This window comes from Diabrotica virgifera, chromosome 10, assembly GCF_917563875.1.
Source record: "Diabrotica virgifera virgifera chromosome 10, PGI_DIABVI_V3a".
NCBI lineage: Eukaryota > Metazoa > Arthropoda > Insecta > Coleoptera > Chrysomelidae > Diabrotica > Diabrotica virgifera.
The window spans coordinates 88,179,124-88,202,286 of record NC_065452.1 but is presented as its reverse complement, the minus strand read 5'-3'; the positions used below and the strand labels follow the sequence as shown (position 1 = coordinate 88,202,286).

At 34.2% G+C, this 23,163-nt stretch overlaps 1 protein-coding gene across 1 annotated transcript in view; it reads left to right on the top strand.

Annotated features, from left to right (window-relative positions):
* The first annotated feature begins 4,451 nt into the window (after positions 1-4,451).
* Positions 4,452-23,163, top strand: part of LOC126878648 (uncharacterized) — a 148,031-nt gene continuing 129,319 nt past the window's right edge. The window contains exon 1 of the mRNA XM_050641480.1: positions 4,452-4,746. Coding sequence (XP_050497437.1) covers positions 4,530-4,746 — 217 coding nt within the window. The 5' untranslated portion in view covers positions 4,452-4,529. The remainder of the gene's footprint in view (positions 4,747-23,163) is intronic.

Genomic DNA, 23,163 nt, shown 5'->3' with positions numbered 1-23,163 from the left:
TAGTTCTACCATTCATCAACAGTTAGGTAGCGAGCTGATTTCTTGTAAATTTTCCAGTGTAACAACTATGAATTAGGCAGAAGTTCCAGTGTAACTGTTGCATGAATTAGGCAGAAGTGTATAAATTATAACATATTTTATTATTTTTTGATGATATGTTATACTTCAATTGTTATACAGAGTGTAACAAAAATACAGGTCATAAATTAAATCACATATTCTGGGACCAAAAATAGATCGATTGAACCTAACTTACCTTAGTACAAATATGTACAGAAAAGTTACAGCCCTTTGAAGTTACAAAACGAAAATCGATTTTTTCCAATATATCGAAAACTATTAGAGATTTTTTATTGAAAATAAACATGTGGAATTCTTACGGCAGGGTCATCTTAAAAAAAATTATAATGACATTTGTGCACCCCATTAAAATTTTTTGGCCCTTACACCCCACCTCCCCAAACTTGTGTGTACGTTACCATTAGTTAAACACAATATTTTTAAAACTTTTTGCCTCTTTTTCGATAAGCCAGTTTTTATTGAGATATTTTGAATATTTGTCAAATCTACCACTTATTAGTGCATAATATTATGGTTAAGTACGATTATAGAGACCTGGTAATAATATGAAAATGTATTTATAATTTAAATTTTTAGGTAACTACTAGGTATATCTAGACTACTAGGTATATCTAGGACAAAAGAAAAAGATTGGCCTGGGCATCATTCGGAAAACTGTCTTATATTCTAAAGATCAGAAAATACCCGCAATATCTAAAAACAAGAGCCTTCAATCATTGTATACTCCCTGTTTAATCAATGTATACCTATACCAAGAAAAATATAGAAAAAATGGCAAAGACAGAAAGATCCATGGAAAGACGAATGCTGAAAATGAAACTATCAGACAGGAAAAGAAACGAATGGATCCGTAATAAAACAAAAGTGAAAGATATCTCAACCCAAGTAGCAAAGCTTAAATGGAAGTTCACCGGAGACACAGGTAGATGGATGAAAGACGGACTAAGGCAATTAAACATTGGAGACCCTGGAACCACAAACGAAAAAGGGGAAGGCAACAAATGCGATAGACAGATGACCTGAAACAACTTGACGGGTCAAAATGGATGCAAATTGTCCAAGATAAAGAGGCATGCAAGAAGGAAGAGGAGGCCTATATCCAACGATGGATGTTTAGCACTGATAAAATAGAAAGATAGCGTCTGAAGGTCTTTCTCAGTTTCAGCGATAATGACTGTATAGTCAGCATAACGAATGTTATTTATATTTTCACCATTTATCTTGATCCCTTCTGTACACTTTTCAAGTGCTTGTGTAAATAACTCTTCGAAGTATATATTAAATAATAATTTAAATTAATTAATCGGTTGGCCGTGCATGGAGATAAGTAATGTTGTTCTTAACACGGCTCCGTAAAATTGTTATTTTCAAGTGGTAAAACAAAATTATAAATTGTGAATTTGTGCCTAATTATAGTCGATAACTGTAAGTGTACAAGATTTAATTAATTTCTTTGAAAAAACGTTATGAATTTAATATAATTGGGACAGTTTGTTATTTCTATGAAATATTATAAACAATTTCTCGTTATCAGTGGTTTCACGTTAATTACACCTGTCTTGATACAGACCCATATACCTGTTTTTACAGGTGGTCAGGGTCGGATCCTTTTTATTGACAAATAGTGTTTAATAAAATTAATTACCAATGGAAAATAATGTTACCACAATGTAGTCCAATATCCAATATCAACAAAATGTCTCACAAACATATTCTTTAGCAACTTCAAAAGTTCAGTTTCCTTCTAAAGGGAACGGGATCATTTTTAATGCACTAGACAATACCAAACTCCAAGAATACTTTATCCCCTTGGGAAATATAATCCAACCCAAAAATATTATATTCTGCTCTCGACTGTCTAACAATCTCATCTGTTTGTACTATCTAGCAAACAACTGGTAGAAGATTTCATGACCAACAGAGGATACATTGAAATTCAAGGCGAAATTGTTCGAGCTAGGAAATTAATAACACCAGCAGAGAGGATTGTCCTCTCCAACGTATGCCCCTCCATACCTCATGAAATACTAATCAACGAATTACAAAATATTGGTTTAGTACCGGCTTCACCTATGACATTCCTTAAAATTAGTGCCACCTTACCTGAATATAACCATATTCTCAGCTTTAGGAGACAAATATACATCAGTCCCCACAATTTAACACTTCCGGAATCATTTCTACTTAAGTTTGATAATATCTTTCATAGGATTTTCATATCACAAGATAGTTTGGTCTGCTACAATTGCAAGAAGCCTGGCCACAAAGCATCTCAGTGTTCCGAATCAACAGTTCTAGAAGATCAACATTCAAATAATGAAAAATCTTTACCCAGCCTAGATAATGCAGTTTTACAACAAACAAATACACTATCAGAAGCAATGTTAATCTCCCACGTTCTCAGCAATGCAGATTCCCAACATGTACAACAACTTTGAGAAGAATCGATGTTAGCATCCCACGATTCAAACACAACAACCGCGATAACAAACATTGCTCAAGAATCCAGCCTTCATAAGCGCACCGTTGATGATATAACTTCACCTGAAGTCACTTCGAGTCTTCTCCGAGGCAAAAAATTAAGAAAACTAAAACTGTTTCAACGGAAATTAGTAGTAACTCTGTATCACTGCTACTAAAACCCGCAAAAACGTTTATTGAAAATCATTCTCTATCTTTCGTTCTTGATTACAACCAACTGGATTTGCTTCTAACTAACATTACCGTTTCTGCTGATCCCTTGAGTCTAATTGAAGACTACACAAAAGATTACGTCAGTCCAACTGATATGTTCACAAAAGTATATCCCCACTTAAAAGATAGAAGTATAAAGTGCAAATTAACGTATATTAAGAAGAAATTGTATCTTCAGATTGTTAAGAAATTTCTTATTCTGACAGTGACAGTGACACTTCTCAATTAAGTCAAAAATAACATTCACATGTAAATGCTCGCGATGCTATCGGTAATGACGAATCGGAGGTCGAATATCGGAGTGTGGCAAGTGAATTAAAAGCCTTTTTCAAAAATAAATTGTTAAGTGCGTGGAACCGGGAGTGGCAAAATTCTGTTTCGAAACTAAAACTGATTAAAAGTGACATTTCTCCTGTGGCAACCGACAGCAGTAAGCAGAAAATCCCAAATAATCTCAACACGTCTGAGACTAGGCCATAGTAGGTATAGACACGCACACCTATTTACAAACAGCGAAGCTCCAAAATGTTCCGTTTGTAATGTAGCAGACAGTACAGATCATTTCTTAATTGATTGTCCTTAATATACTATTGAAAGACGTCTATATAGTATCTCGAACAGCTTGCAAACGTTACTGGAAAAGAACTTTGTTTACAGAAAACTAATAGGTTATAAAAATATATCTTGTATCAATATGTTGAACAAAATTTAATCATGTAAGTACTAGGTATTACCATTGTTATATTACTAATATTTGTATACATTGTAAATTACAACCGTTATGTCGCTAATATCCTTCGGGAGGATGGAGATTTGTTTTGAATAAAAAAAATTAATTAATCCGATTAATTTTAATGGGTAGGAGAGAAGGAAGAGGAAAAATGGTAAAAAGCAGCATTTGTGGTAGCGAGAAACAAGAATTTGGTGTGAGTAAACACGTTACTGTGATTGTTTAACAGTTACCGAGTTGACACTTCTATTGGAAGTATGAAGAAGAAAAAGAATATTCGTAAGTAGTGCAATGAGCCTTTTTTCTACTGTCTGCAATAGTACCACCAAGGAATACTGCTACACGATCATTTTAAAATCTGTGAATAATAAAGGTGCTTGTTTATTGATTTCATGCTCATATTATTTTTGCCTAATGTTTGCTAAAATAAAAAAATAGCTTTTGTATCGTCGATTATTATCCTTCATTTGTATTGTAGTTCTAAGTTGGATGAACCATCTATACTACTATATAATAAACTAAATCTAATAATAAACTATGCAAATACTTTTTATTTAAAGCAAACAGTGTATTAGTTTCTCTGTTACCTTTTTTTAATATATTAAGTATTATGCAAAGATTATAAAATGTTTCGTTCTACTGACATACATTCTTTGCGTGTATAATACTGAGATAGTCTCAATGGATGACCACAACCATACCTAGCTACTTCGTCCATATGATTACGTTAACTTATGTTATAACTAACCATTCACTTTCACTATCCTTCGCAATGTAGTGCTGTTTTCTTGCTGGTTCGTATAAGTCGCGCAGATCAATTACATGTAAATAAATCATATTAAAACTTTTCAAGACGGATTGTACCGCTGTATTTGATCGTTCGATGGAGTTATCATAAGTTCGCTAAAGAGCGGGGATTTCGCTCGCGATCTGTAAGGCAAGTCAGCCCAAGGATTATTTTGTTAGTCGTCAAAGTGAACTACAATCAGTTGGAAAATGTCTTAACTATATCAGTGATCAAAACATGGTGTTGGGGAAGATTATCATTAGGGTAGTTTTCGCGATATGCTTGCTTTTGCTCATAGTTACGGACTATTCCGGGATTTTGCACAAATTGATTGGTGGAAATAGGTCCGATGATCACCATGTGTCACCCCGACCGACCAATCCAGGATACGGGGATTCCAAGACTGATATAGACATAGACGCTGACATCGAAGAAGAATCTGTCAAACATTTAGGTAAGTTATTAATCTTCACTTTTATGGGAAAAAATATTTAAATTTTATAAAATTAAATATTTTAATTAAATCACGCAAAAAAGAAATCAAATGTTATGAAGAAATATATATAGGTATTATTATCAAATATTACATGGTCTGTCAAACAATTTTTCTTCCAAGGAATCTCTGTTAATTTTGCAAATTTTGATATACATTTTTAGATCACTGTATTTCGACAAAATATAAGAAAGTACCTATGTGATGTTTTATATTTTTTCGTTCTTTTGCTCTACAATATTATAGAATATTTATCTGTATTTTTTCAATGTGGAAGTTTATCCTTGCATCTAGTTTCCCTTTATCCTACTGCTATTTCTTTCCAGATTTTTTGGTTGTAAGTAAGTTCACTTGTAACCCAAGACCATCATCATCATCATCCTGGTGCTACAGCCCTTAGAGGGCCTCGACCTTCTCAAGCGTTCTACGCCATTCTGTTCTGTCCCTTGCCTGCACTTTCCAGTTGCGGACTCCGATCTTCTCGGCATCTTGTGTTACCCCGTCCATCCACCTCAACTTTGGTCTACCCCGTCTTCTCATTCCCACGGGTTGAGCTGTTAAAACCTAAGACCACTGTTCTCATTTAATCGATGATAATCTCTTCTTATTGATCTTCTTCTTCTGCTAGCACTACACTCCGGGGTGGGTCTTGGCTGACTGTACAACTTGCTTCCATCTAAAAGGGTCGTCCATGGTAGTTGAATCAGTAGGTAGCCCTATTGTTCTTAAACATGACCATATGTTATCTTTCCATTGCATTCGTGGACATTCTAAGGTCTTCCTCCCCGATTAAGTTAGTGGTTATTAGGGAGTCTATGGACATGGCCACCCTATCTTAGACGTTGGCATTTAATCTCCTAGACTACGTCATTAGCTCTATACATCTGTTTTAAGTCGGCATTTGTTCTCATTTGTTGTTGGTTAGTATTCGGGTTTGATAAGGTCCAAAGATTCTTCTGAGGATTTTTCTTTCAAAACACCTGAGTTTCTTTCCATTGCTTTTGTTAGCGTCCACGTCTCACAGCAATACATGAGCCTCGCTCTAATCAGTGTTTTATATAACCTGGTTTTTATATTCTTGTTCGGCTGATTTAATAGTGATATCGTTATCTGTGGTAATTGTATAGATACTTAAAACTCTCCACTTTTTCAAAATTATATGACTCTATCCCACTGTAACAGTTTGCCCTATTCTAATTCGTTTTTTACCTGTTCTTCTTCTTTATCACTTTCTTATTTTGCTCGCCTGTAATATTCATGGGAAATTTTAATCTATTAACGACTGCAACACGCAGTCAAACTATCTGTGCTCTAATTTGCTTTGGTATTTTAGATCGTCCATATTTATATTATCTCTATTCATTCCTGCCTAGTTCATTTCTCCCATTTTCCTTCCATACCCTTATAACTTCAAATATTTTTTATCTGCCATATCCTCAATTTCCTTTCTAGTTCTGCTCCATGACATACGTTTCCGATCTGTATAAGACTGTTGGTCGAGTTGTTCACATTTTTGGCTACCCTGTATATTTTTCATCCGATAGTGTATTTAACAATCCCACTTTGCTACTTGTTTTTATACAGATGTTCTTATCCCACAGTATCGGGTTCAATTTTCGTAAGCAGTCTCTTGTTTGTTCTAGTCTATTATTTATATCTTCTTCAGTGGTTCATTTGTTTAATTTTATTAAAACTAAATACTTGCACTTGTCTGTTCCTTTTATTTGTTTACCTTCGTCTATTTCCAGCTGTTTTATTACTGTATTCTCCTTTGTTAGGTATTCAGTTTTCTTTAGGTTTATTTCTCTTCCATTTTTTGTGTATTTCTGTTCCAGTTTTCTCATCATACCGCTGGTCGTCAGCAAACTTAGTTTTGCTAACTTTTGTTACCAAACCATCTGCCAAATATAGACCTTCCTGTCTGTATTTCAAATTGTACCAATAATAAGGATTTTTTTGTCATTTTAATTACACTTTATTTGGTATTGAGAGAGACTTACAATTTAAAATTATATGCTTAAAAAGTACGCAAAATATTTTAATTTTTAACTTTCCAAAAAATATTGATATTGAAATTTGATCCATTTTGTCTTTTAAACTCTGTAAAAAGTTCAAACGTAGCAAAAAGTTCCTACATTTATTTTTATTTTGCTTCTTTATTTATTTCAAATTTATTCAATGTTTCTGGTCCGTGACAAAAAAAAGAACACTTCATATCTTTCTTTTCGGATATTCTTGTACATTCTTTGTAAGTTCTCTCTGTTAGAGCATCTTCACTAGTCCAGGGCGCATCTGTTTTGAGATTGATGTTGAGAGGTGGCTCATATTTTTTGCAGAAATTGCTTGGAAATGAGTCATATAATAATAATTCAGATATCCTCCCACTCAAAAAGGTCCGGAACATTGTTTAAATAATCAAATTTTCAAAAAATGAAAAAAAAATCGATTTTTTTTTCATTTTTTGATAATAACTTTAAAAGTATTAATTTCCGAGAAAAGATGCACTGACATAAAAGTTACGTAATTAAATTTCCTACAAGATAGGATTAGTTAAAGATTTTAAAAATTGCCATCCTTGTTGCAAAATAGCAATATTTGCGAAACAATTTATGCTACACTTAGGACCTCAATATTTCACCCAGAAAAACATTACGATATAGTAAAACAATACTGTAAATTTCATTAAGATCGGTTTAATAGATTTGAAGAAAATAATTTTGCAATCCAGCTTTCAGAAAAAAAAATGCAATTTTTGAAAATTTTGCAGAATTGCAAATAAAGCAGTTAGCAATTTGAATTTTTTTACATATAGAAGAACACTGCACCTTTCATTTGCAATTTGCGAAATTAAAATCGGTTAATTAGCACGGCGTCAGGAATATTTTTAATGAACATTAATTTTTGGTGCTACGCGTAGGAGAGCGGATACGTTTGCTCTGATTGGGCATTCCAATGACCTGTCAATAATTATCGAATATTGCGGCTGTGGACAAATAAATGTGCTGATAATAATTGTTAAGTTGGTGTTTTATTGTTTATTGTTTTGAGAACAGAGACAAAAGTAAGTTTATACTTGTAGTGACTTTTTAAATAGTTTTCAAAAGCAGCATGTACTTAAGTGTAAATATTTTAGTATTGAAATGAAAAATAATTATATATTCTATTTGAAAATTTTAGAATGTTCGATTTACCCAATTTGATTTCCAACAAAATTTCTATCAATCTTTATCTAATATATTATTTTCTTACTCTATATTTTGTTGTGTTTTAATATTTTAATTCCACAAAAATCAAACTAATTTGATTAATTCAGACAATAAGCAAATATGATGACCAGCTATCAAAAACTTTAAAACGCTCAGTTCGCATGTCTAATTGGGTAAATTTAAACAGTAAAACTATTTAAAAAGTCACTACAAGTATAAATTTACTTTTGTCTCTGTTTTCACAACAATAGAAACTAAAACACCAACTTAACAATTATTAACACCAACACATTTTTTTGTCAACAGCCTCAATATTCGATAATTTTTGACAGGTAATTGGAATGTCAAATCAGAGCAAACGTATCCGCTGTTCTGCGCGTAGCACCAAAAATTTTATTAAAAAAAAAGTTTATTAAAAAAATTCCTGACGCCGTGCTAATTAACCGATTTAAATTTTGTAAATTGCTAATGAAAGGTACAGTGTTCTTCTATATGTAAAAAAATTGAACTTGCTATCTGCTTTATTTTCAGTCCTGCAAAATTTTGAAATTTGCATTTTTTTGCGAAAGCTGGACTGCAAAATTATTTTCTCCAAATTTATTAAACGGATCGTAATGAAATTTACAGTATTGTTTCACTGTATTATGTTTTTTTGAGTGAAATATGAAGGTCCTAAGTGTAGCATAAATGGTTGAAAAACGTAAAATGCGAATGCTTGTCTTTTTTATGGATTTTTCGCAATTATTGCTATTTTGCAACAAAGGTGGCAATTTTTAAAATCTTTAACTAATCCTATCTCGTAGGAAATTTAGTTGTGCAACTTTTATTATGTCAGCGCATCTTTTCTCGGAAATGAATACTTTTAAAGTTATAATAAAAAAAACTAAGATAAAAATCGAATTTTTTCTTTATTTTTTGACATTTTAATTATTTAAACAATGTTCCTGACCTTTCGCTGTGGGAGAATAACACAATTAATATTATATGAGTTTATTAACAGTATTAATATTATGTCAGCGCATCTTTTCTCGGAAATGAATACTTTTAAAGTTATTATAAAAAAAAAAAACTAAGAAAAAAATCGAATTTTTTCTTCATTTCTTGACATTTTGATTATTTAAACAATGTTCCTGACCTTTTTCTGTGGGAGAATAACACAATTAATATTATATGAGTTATTTCCAAGCAAGTTCTGCAAAAAATATGAGTCACCTCTCAACATCCAAATGTACTCATATTATTACAGATGCGCCCTGGACTACACATCATTTGGTGTTTTTAATGATACCCGTAGAGCATTTACTTCACGAAATAAAGAATCTTACTTAGCATTCATAGATTTGGAGAAGGCATTTGACTCGGTGCCAAGATCAAAATTATGAGATGGCCTGCAGCAAATATATAATAGACAGATAGGGATCAATAAGCGCCATTAAAATATATTTTTAACTATGTGAATAGAAAAAATGTAAGTCCGAACTATTTCAATGAGTTGAAACAGGCAGACATTGTCAATTTCTTAATTGAAAAAAAAGCACTTCTCAAATAAATTATTATTAAAAATAACAAACAACGCTATTGTTTTTTTGACTTCTTATCGTAAATATTTAAATCACTCCTGTTTACCTTGTTTATTTTTAACAATGACACCACACAATTAAATTAAAATCCAGTAGCATTGTACTTCTTCACTTCGAAGATAATTGTCACGAAGTATAAACCACTAAACTAATGTTTTGTCTCTTTAATTTTTTACTTTCCAGTAGTTAGGTAAATTGATAAATAATGATGATGGTTATCTACATTACAACAAATAACCTGAAGAATATTTATATAAAGAAGTATCATTTTTAATATATAAAATAAGTCAGTTTCTTGTAGTTTTAGTTACTTCCTCGAAAGTTATCTGCAATTTCTTTTACTGTATGCTCGTCAGTCACATCTTCATTATTTGGATAATTTTTTAACTGTATTTCTTCTTATGTATATTAAAGCGTTTAAACAGGGCGATAATTTTAGAATTAGTCATAATATGGTAATATCCCAAGTAAATGGCAACGTCGCTGGCTCTTGTTATCCTAGAGTACTATTACTCGTCAAATCTAGGAACGATTTTTGAAATCTTAGTCGCCGACGTGCCAGACAGGGTTGTGTGCTATCACCGATACTGTTTAATGTCTACTTTGCAAATAACATCCGTTATGCAGATGACACTGTTTTAATGACTGATTCAGACCATAGTCTCCAGGTGCTGTTAAATAGAGTTACTGAGAGTTGTCAAAAAATGGAGATGAAGAATCAATACTGCGAAATCCAAAGTTATAAAAATATCAAGGAACAAAAATTTACCCCTTACAATATATGTGAACCACCAACAGCTTGAATACGTAAACCAATTCAAATATCTTGGCTGCTTGTTGAACTGTCACCTTTATTATAAACAAGAAGTAAAAACGAGAGTAGAGGTAACTCGATAAGCTTTATCAAAATAACTAGGCTTATTTTGTAACAGTAGCATTAATATCAGCCTGAGATGTCATTCTCTGCATTGCTATGTATGGTAATACTTTTGTATGAAACGGAGATATGGACACTCATTATATCGCTGATGAATAAGAGCCTTTTAACTCTGGCTTTATAAAAGAATCTTGAAAATACCTTGGACAACCCACACAACCTACGAAAATGTTCTGAGGAGAATAGAATAGGTACAGATAGGGAGCTGCTAAAAATCATAAAAGTTAGAAAAGTTAGCTACCTGGTACACATAATATGAAGCGAAAAATACCGCCTCGCGCAACATACAGGGTGGGATTGAAGGAAAACGGGATCTCGGTAGGCGCCAGATTTCATAGCTTAGCAATATCAGAGACTGGATCGGCCTTGATTAACATCTTTGTTTGGAGCCGCATTGGACAGAGACGCCAGTATAGTCGCTAACCTCCACTAAAGGAGACTGCACAACAACAAGAAGAACACAGTCGCTGCGCCCACTTGTCTTGCAGTAAAATTACCGGAAATATATCAGTAGAAGTAGACAACTTTAGTAGAAGTAGACAACATTATGCGAGATGAATCTATCCCTCATGCGAGCTATCCTGCAAGGAAAATATTTGGAAAGTGGGGTTTAGGAAGAAGAAGAACATCCTGGTTGAAGAACCTCAGAATCTGGTTCAACACAATACCTGTGTAGCTTTTCCGCGCTGCTGCAGATAAGATAAAGATTCCCATGATGATCGTCAACATTCGTCACGGATAGGTAAATCAAGAAGAAGACGAAAAAGACAACTTGATCCGTAGACTTGACTCGGTTAAGTCTGCGATAGAGTTTTCTTGGAGAACAGTGACAGTGACGTGAAATGACATTTAAATCAAAATATTTTTTCCTGGAATCGAGAAGTTTGGTCTGGACAAAGCCGAGAAATTATAATGAATGTTATGCGTTATGCATGTACTGCATTATGCATTTACGCATTATGTGTGTACTGGTAATACAGGGAAAGATAAGAGGAGGAAGGATAGGGGGGAAGGAGGAGATAATCATGTTGAAAATTTTAAGGAACTGGTTTAAATGCAGTTCAATAGAACTCTTCAGAGTAGTGAGTGATATAGAGTAAAGATAGTGATGATGATATCCAATCCCCGATTGGGAGATGGTACTTAAAGAAGAAGAAAAATAAGTTGTCAGTATGTTGCAATTTAATGCTTGGTTTCAGAAACTGCACCTCAACTACATTTGCATCTCATTAAGTGCACTTTTATGCACTTGGTTTCAGAATCTTTCGTCGGTTTATTTGAAGTCGACCAGTTCAAAATCAATTGACAGATCCCTTCCAGAAAACTAAAGGCTAAAACAGGGAGATGGACTGCCTTCGACTCTGTTTAATATATGTATGGAATATGTCATAAACGAAAATGTCCATAAACCTAAGTCTAAGCAGATTGTAATGTACGTAGATGATGTAAACTTGATGGGAATAACCGCAAGAGACATCACAGAACTTTATGAAGAGTTTGAAGAAAAAGCGAAAGAAATACGGCTATGTAGATAAAACTAAAACCGTAATACATGCAAGGAGACAACGAAAATTGAAGAATTTTATAATAGACGACGCTAACTTTGAAGTAGTAAAACAGCTCACATACCTGGGTGTACAGATAACTGAGGACGGCAGCGAGGAGGAGGAAATAAGGAAACGGATAATGCTTGCTAACGAAGCATACTTCTCTCCATCGCAGGTGTTTGTATGCAAAGCCATCCATAGGAAAGTAAAGTTTAAAATGTATAAAACCATCATAAGACCACTAGCATCATATGGCGTAGAAACATTTTTGAATTTGGAACAAGGCTGAAAGAAATACCTGAAATCCGGGACTTTTCAATGAAAATCGGGCCATTTTTATGTTGAAAATGATATTTTTGATGGGATTCAGCCACAATTGCTTGTAATGATAATTACATTTTTGTTAGTTTTTGGCGTTTCGACTTCCAATCCGGAAATCGTTCTCAAAAAAGGAAAAATTAGAAAATCAACTGGTGTTGAGAAGAATACAGGGTAGAAGAAATCGTTGAAGAAGACGCATCACCTGGTTAAACAAATTGAGAGCTTGGTTTAACTGCACTTCTGCTGACATCTTTAGAGCAGCGGTATGGAAAGTGCGAATTGCCATGATGGTTGCCGACCGTCTTAGAGGAGATGGCACATGAAGAAGAAGAATGACCTTAAGTTAATATAAAAAAGTAAATATCATTACAATCAATTGATGCTTAATCCCATCAAAAATATAATTGTCAAACATGCCACAAGAAGCTTCAGATCATTCTTATGTTGATTACTTCTTACTATCATCAATATTTGTCAAACGATTGAATTTGCTTAAAAATAAAAAGAAAACCTTTAAAAATACAAAATATTTTTTCGTCACACCATGCACCAGTTCAATTTGATGTGAACTCTTATTGCTCGTCCGCATTGGTAATTTTTTCGTGCGTATTGAACTAATGGTTCGTCGAAAGAATTTGCGTCGCAAATTTTTACCATTGAGGACGGGGTGCTCAGATCATTTGATCTTCGCATGAAAACGATAACCGATGGAGCGTGTGCTTTGTGTGCGTCGAAAATTCTTGCGTCCGATTTATGCGACGAACACGTCCACACTAGCACAATTTACTTAGAGCACACAAATATTTGCGACGAACAGCTGGTACGCACGAAAAATTTACCAATGCGGACGCGCCATTAGAAGAACACATAACTACTAATTCAAATTTCAAAATAGAATTTTACCTAAACGTTGAAAATTCGGATGGCCCGGAAGCCTTGTTCGGGACGCCGGGACACGATTTCGTAATTCGGGCCATGTCCCGGATTTTTCGGACTAGTTGGTCACACTAATCATGACAGAAAAGACAATAAGCCTGATTAATACTTTGGAAAGAAAGATATTAAGGATAATATTGGGACCTATTTGCGACAATGGTATATGGAGAATAAAGTTCAACCACGAGTTATACCAATATTACAAAGAACCCACTATAGCAAATTATGCAAAAATACAAAGATTGCGTTGGGCAGATCACCTTATAAGAATGGATAATGACAAAACAACTAGTAGAACGCTTAGCGGAACTATGGTGGAACCTCACGTCGGCCTGTAGGAAGACCAAGGAAGAGGTGGATAGACGAAGCGAGAACCGATGCTAAAGAGATATTGAGGGTGGATAACTAGAGGAAAGCAGCCATAGACAGAGATACTTGGAGGCGGATGCTAGGGGAGATCAGCGCCTTACTTGGGCTCTAGCGCCATAGGAGAGAGAGAGAGATACGAAGTCGTCACATTTACATTACTACACATAGTTTCAAAAGTTAGGCATCACCCCTCGTATTCACGATGTTTACGCTTTTATAAATCCGTATCTTTATCATATATTTAATGGGCTTTTTTTATAAAAAATATACTTTTTTTGGTTTTTTATTTTATTTGAATACCCATTTAATTGACCTGGTTTTGCCAAGGTGTAAACATATGAAAAATTTATTCTGGTGAAATTTTTGAAAGCGCGATTAAAAATGAATCGTACTTTAATTTCTGAGTTGGACCGTATAAGAATTATCGATTTAGTTGAATAAGACCATCCACAGCGGTTCGTGGCGAAAAGAGTGGGTGTTTCTCAGAGTGATGTCTCACGGATAGGGGATAGTTTACTGGAGACAAACTCGATACGGAATAGAGCTCGGTCTAGTAGACCCCGAGTTACCAATGATCGACAGAATAGATATATCAGAATTTCCATCCGTAGAAATTCTTCTATGTCTGTACCAGCCCTCCAAAGAGAATTCAGGTATGCTACAGGAGTCCGAGTATCGTTGTCTGCAATAAGAAGAAGAATTTTAGACTCAGGTTTGAGGAGTCGTCGACCAATAAGAGTTCCTCAGCTACAATCTAGACAAGTTTTGGACCGCCTTCAGTGGGCTCAAAAACAGACATAGGTCCCCCAAAATTTTGGAATTTTGCGCTTTTTTCAGACGAGACCAGAAACTGTTTAAATAGTGATAACCGGCGAATTTGTGTGTGGCGAGAGCCAACAAGAGCTGCACAACTAGCCACACACGAATTCACCGGTTATCACTATTTAAACAGATTCTGGTCTCGTCTGAAAAAAGCGCACAATTCCAAAATTGTTGGGGGAGCTGTATGTGTTCGTGAGCCCACCGGAGACGGTGCAAAACATGTCTAGGTTGTAGCTGAGGAACTTTTATTGGTCGACGACTCTTCAAACCTGAGTCCAAATTCTTCTTCTTATTGTAGCCAATGATACTCTGACTCCTGTAGCATGCCTGAATTCTCTTTGGAGGGCTGGTACAAACATAGAAGAATTTCTACAGATGGAAATTCTGATATATCTATTCTGTCGATCATTGGTAACTCTGATTTACCAGACCGAGCTCTATTCCGTATCGAGTTTGTCTCCAGGAACCTATTCCATATCCGTGAGACATTACTCTGAGAAATACCCACTCTTTCCACCACGAACCGCTGTGAATGGTCTTCTTCAACTAAATCGATAATTCTTATACGTTCCAACTCAGAAATTAAAGTACGATTCATTTTTAATCACGTTTTCAAAAATTTAACTAGAATAAATTTTTCAAATGTTTACACCTTGGCAAAACCAGGTCAATTAAATGGGTAATCAAATAAAATAAAAAACCAAAAATAGTATATTTTTTATAAAAAAGGCCCATTAAATATGTGATAAAGATACGGATTTATAAAAGCGTAAACATCGTAAATACGAGGGGTGATGCATAACTTTTGAAACTATGTGTATTACCATCAATAAATTTTTATACACATTAGGTTATGTAGCCTTAATCTACATTTGTTTTAAATTCCTTGTGGGCGAGTGACTAACCATCCAAAAGAAGGAACACTTATTAAGGTCTGCACTAATTACATTTTTTATCAATGATTCTTTTTATCTCAAAACAAGAAAAGAAAGGAGTGACACTGGCTTCTGTAGGCACAGCACATAAGGTTCGAAAAATACATTACAAGGACATATTGATAAATCGGAATTTGAAAAATAACTCTTGAGGTTTATAAAAAAATTTATAATAAAGAAAATATAGAGGCAATATTGTATAGAGGAAATATTAGAGCATACGAAATAATTTTAAGAGAAAAATCACGTCTCCAAATATTATGATCATATGAGGATGCGGAAAACGATTAATCAGTGATCATTAAATTCCCACATTTCTTCTTCACGTGCCATCTCTGCAACGAAGGTCGACAAGCATCATAGCTATTTGGACTTTAGAGTCGGCTGCTCTGAAAAGTTCATTTGATGTACTTCCGTACCGTTCTCTCAGGTTGTGCAGTCATGATATTCTACGTCTCTCAATGCTTCTTTTTCCTTGAATCTTTCCGTTCATGATCAGTTGGAGCAAGTAACTGTATCTCTCTCAACGTGTAATATGTCCGAGATATTCCACTTTTCTTGTTTTGATGTTATTTAAAATTTCCATTTCTATATTCATCTTTCTCAGAATTTTTGTGACGTGTTCCGACCACGATATTTTCAGAATTCGAATCATTGCAGTTTTTTTAATTGATGCCGAATTAAAGGTCCAAGCTTCGATTCCATAAAACAAAGTTAAGTAAACGTAGCACCTAGCCAAACTAACTATTAGGTTCACCTTCAAATCTCGTGTGCAGAACACTCTTCTCATTTTGTTAAAATGAAGGTATATTTATATTTTATAAATAGCCTTTTCTATTCTGATTTTGATTTCCTGGAAGTAATCATTAGTGAAGATGATCATTGTTTTAAGATATGCATATTGGTCTATTTGTTAGACATTAGGTCTCTTTATGAGAAGATTCTGGTTATTTCTGTGAGCTTTCGATAGTCTTATAAATTTTGTCTTGTTGATGTTCATTGTTAGACCGTATTCTTGTCCATACTCCGCTATCTTGGTCACCAGTCTCTGACAATTTTCATCATTTTCGTCTAAGATAACATTGTTATCCGCATATCTAATATTGTTAATATGAACTAAATTTACTTTTATTCCAGTTGTTTATCCCTAAGTTAAAGTTAAGGTGCCCTTAAAAGCCCTAGGATCTCTTCCTAGTAGACAGTAAAAAGAATTGACGACATTACGCATCCCTGTCTAACCCCACGTCTCATCATTTCAATCACATTTAAAATGGTAAAATAGATAAAATTCTCATTTCTACTGAAACCATTAAGTAGGAGTTGCCTATTGGATTTAGTATAGTATTTGCTCAAATTATGTGAAGTAATCATGTATTATGTGGTATTATACGTAAAAAATTATTCGTAACAGATATAAATAATTCAGCTGAACGATATATAATTAAAACAAACTGATATTATTCTTCTCGATTAGGTACATTAAAATTAGCAATTATTGTGGCGTCTAGTGTAACATCTAGATACTGAAGGTAAAACATGATCATATCACGTGTAATTACAGGCTTGACTGATTTCGATTACATATATTTTTCATGAAAAATATAGAAAGTACCCTATAAATAATAATACAGAAGCAGTTATACATAGTTGAACCAGGTGTCCCTTGAGCTGACAAAGAATTTTAAAGAAAAAAACTTAAAGAATACAACTGTTTAGACATGTATTGTACATGAACAATTTTGTCTTGAGATCGAAATAAATCAATAGAGACCAAAAATAATATTTGTATATTTAAATACACATGGTACCATAGAGGGTTTGACTTTCGTCCTAGTTTCTATCTCCTTAGCGGTATGAATAAAGGTAGTTTTTTAGTAAAGGTATCCAGATATTATTAAGTGGTGTTCTTTCCAACATCATGTTGTCAGTGTCTCACAATGCATTTTGGGATTTCTTTCCTATTTCTCACTCCTCGCATATATTTCTTAATTCAATTACCAACATGTAATAACTCAATCTTCTTGAGTATTCTTCTTCTTGTAGTGTCTGTCCGTTTCGGATATTGGCGACCATCATGGCAATCTGTACTTTGCCCACTGCTTCTCTGAAAAGATTTGTGGTTGTTGTGTTGAACCAAGTACCTACGTAGATTTTTTAGCTAGGAAATCCTTCGTCTTCGGAAAACATCCCCATTAGTAACGTGGTCGGTATAAGATATCTTTAGGATTTGACGATAAATCTGTGTGATAAGTATGTGTGAGTCCACGTCTCAACTCCGTACAACAGTATAGGAAAGATATAACATCGTAATAACCTGATTTTTAGAGGTATTGGTAAATAATGACATTTGAATAGCTTAGCCATTTTTTTAAATGCAGTTCTTGCTATCTGTATCCTACATTTGATTTTCCTGAAAATTTCTAGAAAATTGTCATTGATGTTCTTACGGTATGTGTATGTTTTTACTCTGTCTATTTGTTGACCGTTCACACTGATTCGTCCAAATTGCTGTTCCTTCTTAGAGATCATCATACATTTTGTTTTCTTAGTGTTTAGTGAGAGTCCGTATCTTTGAATTACTTCTGTCATTATATTCATTAACTCCTGGAGGGCTTCAGAACTGTCAGCGAATACCACCGTGTCGTCTGCATTTCTTAGGTTATTGATACATTCTCCGTTAATTCGAATTCAGGCTTTAACATCATCCACTGCTTCCTGAAAGATTTCCTCATTGTATATGTTAAACAGCAGTGGTGATAGTATACATCCCTGATGGATCCCACATTTGATTTTAATACTGCCGGATTCTACTGCCTCTGTTTGGATAGACGATGTTTGATTCCAGTACAGATTGCTAATAATTATTAAATCACAGGAGTTTATTCCAATATTGGTTAATATCCTAATCAGCTTGTCGTGCTTTACTGTATCGAACGCTTTATGGTAATCAATGAAGCATGCATAAATATCGCAATTTACGTCTCTACATGGTTGAAGTAGCACTTGTATACTAACGAGAGCCTCTCTCGTACCCACTGCATTCCGAAATCGAAAATGTGTACGGCTGATTTTTTCTTCGCACAGTTTATTTGAGTCCTGAGTATCCGTTTTCCCAATATTGCTGTTCTGTTATCAGTCACTCTCTACGAATAAGAATTTTAAGAACTATCTTATACGGCGTGAAAGTATATCGCACCCTCAGTGCAAGACTGCAGTAAGTCAAAATAAGTAAGTTTCGAGATAAAGACGATTTTGTTTATTTTCGTGCTAATATCGGTGAAATAAGACACAAATTTTTAGAAAAATTAACATTTAATTATGATTTTGCATGCTTTTTAGCCTATATTACATTAACCAAAAATAGAAATTTAAATAAAATAATATTAACGCAAAAAAAGTTAGGAATTTCAAAGTTACAACACTTTTGCACGGAAAAAATTGTTAATCACTACACATTTAGTATTAGAATTTCAAAGTTACAACAGTTTTGCACGGAGAAAATTGTAAAAAGCGTAGACACATTTACTTTTACAGTAAAACCTGTGTTACCGGCCACCTGCCAACAACGGCCAACTGTACTAACGGCCAGTTTAAAAATTACCCAAACCAATTATGTACAGTAAAACTTGTGTTAACGGCCACCTGTCAAAACCGGCCACCTGAACTAGCCGGCCAGCTTCAAAGTTCCCCAAACCAAAATTTTTGGACTACAAAACCTGGTATTGACGGCCACCTTTTTATATCGTCCAATAGTTCTGTCATTTTTAGTGACCGTTATTGACAGGTTTTACTGTATATCTAGACTACAAAAACTGGCATTACCGGCCACCTTTCTATATCGGCCAATAGTTCTTTCATTTTTAGTGGCCGTTGCTGACAGGTTTTACCGTAGTTGTTTTCCTCTTCTCGTACATCATCTTGTGCCAAAATATTTTTATAAAAACTATGGTGGGCTTCTGGTATCATACCCGAATGGCATAAGTATAACAAATCTTTTTTTTTTTTGGCCATTTGAATTTGTGGCTGTTCTTTGGCAAGTTTTCTGAGAATAGATATTTTTGACCTCTCAGTATTGTCAATACACAAGTTTTAAGATAACTGTTTTTCCTTTTAAAATCCTATGGAAAATAAAATATAATACAGTAAAACCTGTGTTAACGGTCACCTGTCAAAACCGGCCACCTGAATTTGCCGGCCAGCTTCAAAGTTCCCCAAACCAAAATTTTTGGACTACAAAACCTGGTATTAGCGGCCATCTTTTTATATCGGCCAATAGTTCTGTCATTTTTAGTGACCGTTATTGACAGGTTTTACTGTATTACACAAAGGACATAAAAGTTACATGAATAGATTTGTCTCGAAAAACTTTGTTTATTGTCTCAGCCGTTAATGGATTACGTAGACGCTCTGTATATTAAAATTAAACACCACAGATATAGATATTAAAATAACAAATATCTTACTTTTTTCATTGCTTGTTATCGAATCCGTAGGAATGTTCCGTGCAAAACTGTTGTAACTCTGTTACATTAGAGTTACAACAGTTTTGTACGGAACTTATGTTCAAAAACGCAAAATAGTTAAACTGTTGTTGTTGTAATATTTAGCCCATTAAGCATTTGAAAGTTACTAAAGTGTTACAATGGATAGATATGCATGTTTACAATCGAATTTCATGATTACTTCATTTTCATAAAATTTTGAGTTACTGCAGTCTTGCACTGAGGGTGCGATATACTCTCAAACAGAACAAGATAAAACCTTAGGAGTTTCGAGATGTGGTGCTATCGACGAATATTATAAATAAGTTGGGTTGACCGAGTCCCAATTAAAGAAGTATTAGGGCAAATGGAAAACAGGCCTGAACTAATAATTAGGCACCATAAAAAAGAGAAAATTAGAATACTTAGGCTATCTAAAAATACAAATTTCTACAAAATATAATACAGGGAAAGATTAAAGGACGCAGGAATCCGGACCGAAGGAAAAATGTCCTGGATGAGAAATCTAAGAGGGTGGTGTGGTTGCATCACAAACGAACTGTTTATCACACCTGTAAACAAAATTTCGAATCTTCTTCTTTAAGTGCGATCTCCGCGACGGATGTCGTCAATCATCATAGCTATTCGGATTTTAGAGACGGCTGCTCTGAAAAGTTCATTTGATGTAAATCCGTATCATTCTCTTAGGTTGCGCAGCCACGATATGCTACGTCTCCCTATGCTTCTTTTTCCTTGAATCTTTCTCTGCATAAGCAATTGGAGCAAGCTGTATCTCTCTCCACGTGTAATATGTCCGAGACACTAATTTTCCTCTTTTGATGGTATTCAGGATTTCCATTTCTTTATTAATTTTTCTCAGAACCTCTTTGTTCGAATACCCTTGGTGATATCCAATCTTCGATAGAAGAAGAACAGAAAAGGGAACCATAATAGTTTACTTGTTCGTCAATATTTAGACCAACATTTCCACAATATTGGATTGGGAGAAGAGACAGCATCGAATGGCCTCCTCGTTCACCATAATTATCCCCTCAAGATTTATTTATGCGAAGACACCTGAAAAGTAAAATCTACAGCACACCACACGCGTGATTAGAAGATTTACGTCAACGAATTCTCAACGAATGCCTACGAATAACTCTGCACATACTTCGGAATGTGAGAGAATGTTTTGAACAAAACCTTTATTATTGGCACTAAAAAAATGTTTGGGTGATTTTTACCCTGAATTAGGGGTAAATGTAAAATAATCTAAAGTACCGGAAGAAAACCAAAAGTCATCGTGTCACTGAGTTTTTCAAAAATTTCGCAGTTCCTGATAATGCTTCTTTTTTGGTTTGACTGCCTGTATATGATACTCATATGTACCCACTTCCTTTTTTTGTGTTGTTAAGAAAAATAAAAATTCAAATTTATACAGACAATTAAAATTTTTTTGCTTCTTAGTAAACCGTGAATTATATTCCGATTCGTTTTTTCTCGACCTTTGAGGTTAGTCAAGGCGACATTTTGTTAAAGTGAACGGAGAAAAATCTGAAGGTTATCTACTACTTCATAGGTAATTATATCACGTTACTGCCACCATGGATACCAGTTGTTATAATTATATATCTTAGCAATAAAAAATCAGAAGGTCTGCTTGCTCTCTTTTAATAATATGTCATTGACTGCAGGTATCTAAAATAAGACAGGAACTAAAAACGAGTGTGTGCGATTGATATAAATAAATAATATAAATCAGTATTTCTTGGGTTTTGGTGCATTCTTCTTCTTTGTGCCGTCTCCCAATCGGAGGTTGGATATCATCATCAATATCTTTACTATATCTACGTCTGCTCTGAAAAGTTCTATAGAATTGCATTTAAACCAATCCCTTAACTTCTTCAACCACGACACTCTCCTTCTTCCCTTCCTATACTCCTTCCGCCTCTTATCTTTCCCTGTATTATCAGTCTTAGCATTTCATATCGCTGTCCACTCATTGCGTGTCTCAGATATTGTAACTTTCTTATTTTTGTTGTGTTTATTATTTCGCATTCTTTGCCCTTTTCTCGATGTATTTCCGTGTTCATTTTCTTCTGTGTCCATGCTATTCTAACCATCCTTCTGTAACACTACATTTCAAATGACTCTAGCTTATTTATGCGTTCTTGCTTCAATGTCCAGCTTTCAAGTCCATATTGCAGGATCGAGAACACGATCCATCTCAAAGCTCTTACTCTCAGTTCTAATCTAAGTCCTTTGTTCAGAGAATTGTTTTCATTTTGACAAACGCATTTATTTGGTAATTTTTCTCTGAAATCCAGGTTCCTAGGTATTTATATTTATCAACCCTTTTTATCGGTACATTTCCAAAATGTATGATTGTTTGTATTGTATGTTCATTTTCTTAGTTACTATTATGTATTTGGTCTTTTTATATTCATTTTTAGTTCACCTCCTTCACAGAAACTGTTTGATTTGTTTAGTAGTAATTGGAGTTGTTCAGCAGAGCTTGCCATAATCACGGTGTCATCTGCATATCTTATGTTGTTAATAGATCTTCCGTTAATTATTCTTTCTTCACTTTGAGATAGCAATGCTTCTTTAAAAATGGCTTCACTATATACATTAAAGAGTAATGGAGACATAATACATCGCTGCCTAACTCGTTTCCTGATTTCAATTTCTGTTATCTATTACAATTTGTGCTCTTTGATTCCAGTAAAGGTTTGTTATTATTCGTATGTCCCTTTTGTCTATGTTTTTTGTCTTTAGAGTTTGGACTAATTCTGCATGTCTTACTTTGTCAAATCCTTTCTAAAATTCAACGTAACAAACATGCACATCCACATGCATATCCATGCATCTTCGAGCTAACACATTAAAAGCAAATAAGCAAAATTTGGTTCCATAATTAATGTTAATAGTGGAACTGGATTTTATTTTTTCATTTAAAATCGAAGTTTCGGCAGGTAATCCTTGCCTTGCAGGCATTTTCTCATTTATGAGTAATTTTAAGGTTTTTATGATGTTATAACAAAAGTTGTAGATTTTTATATTATCTGCAACTTTTGTATTTGAAACTTCTTGGTACCGATTTCAGTCAAATTCCGCGGGAAACAAAAAAGCTTTTTTCGTCCCCTTCTCCCTAATCTCCTCTCCCCCAATTATCCACGGAAGTTTCCAGCTGTTTAGTTTATTTTTATTTTGTGTATTATACCCTCACCTATCGCTTTACATC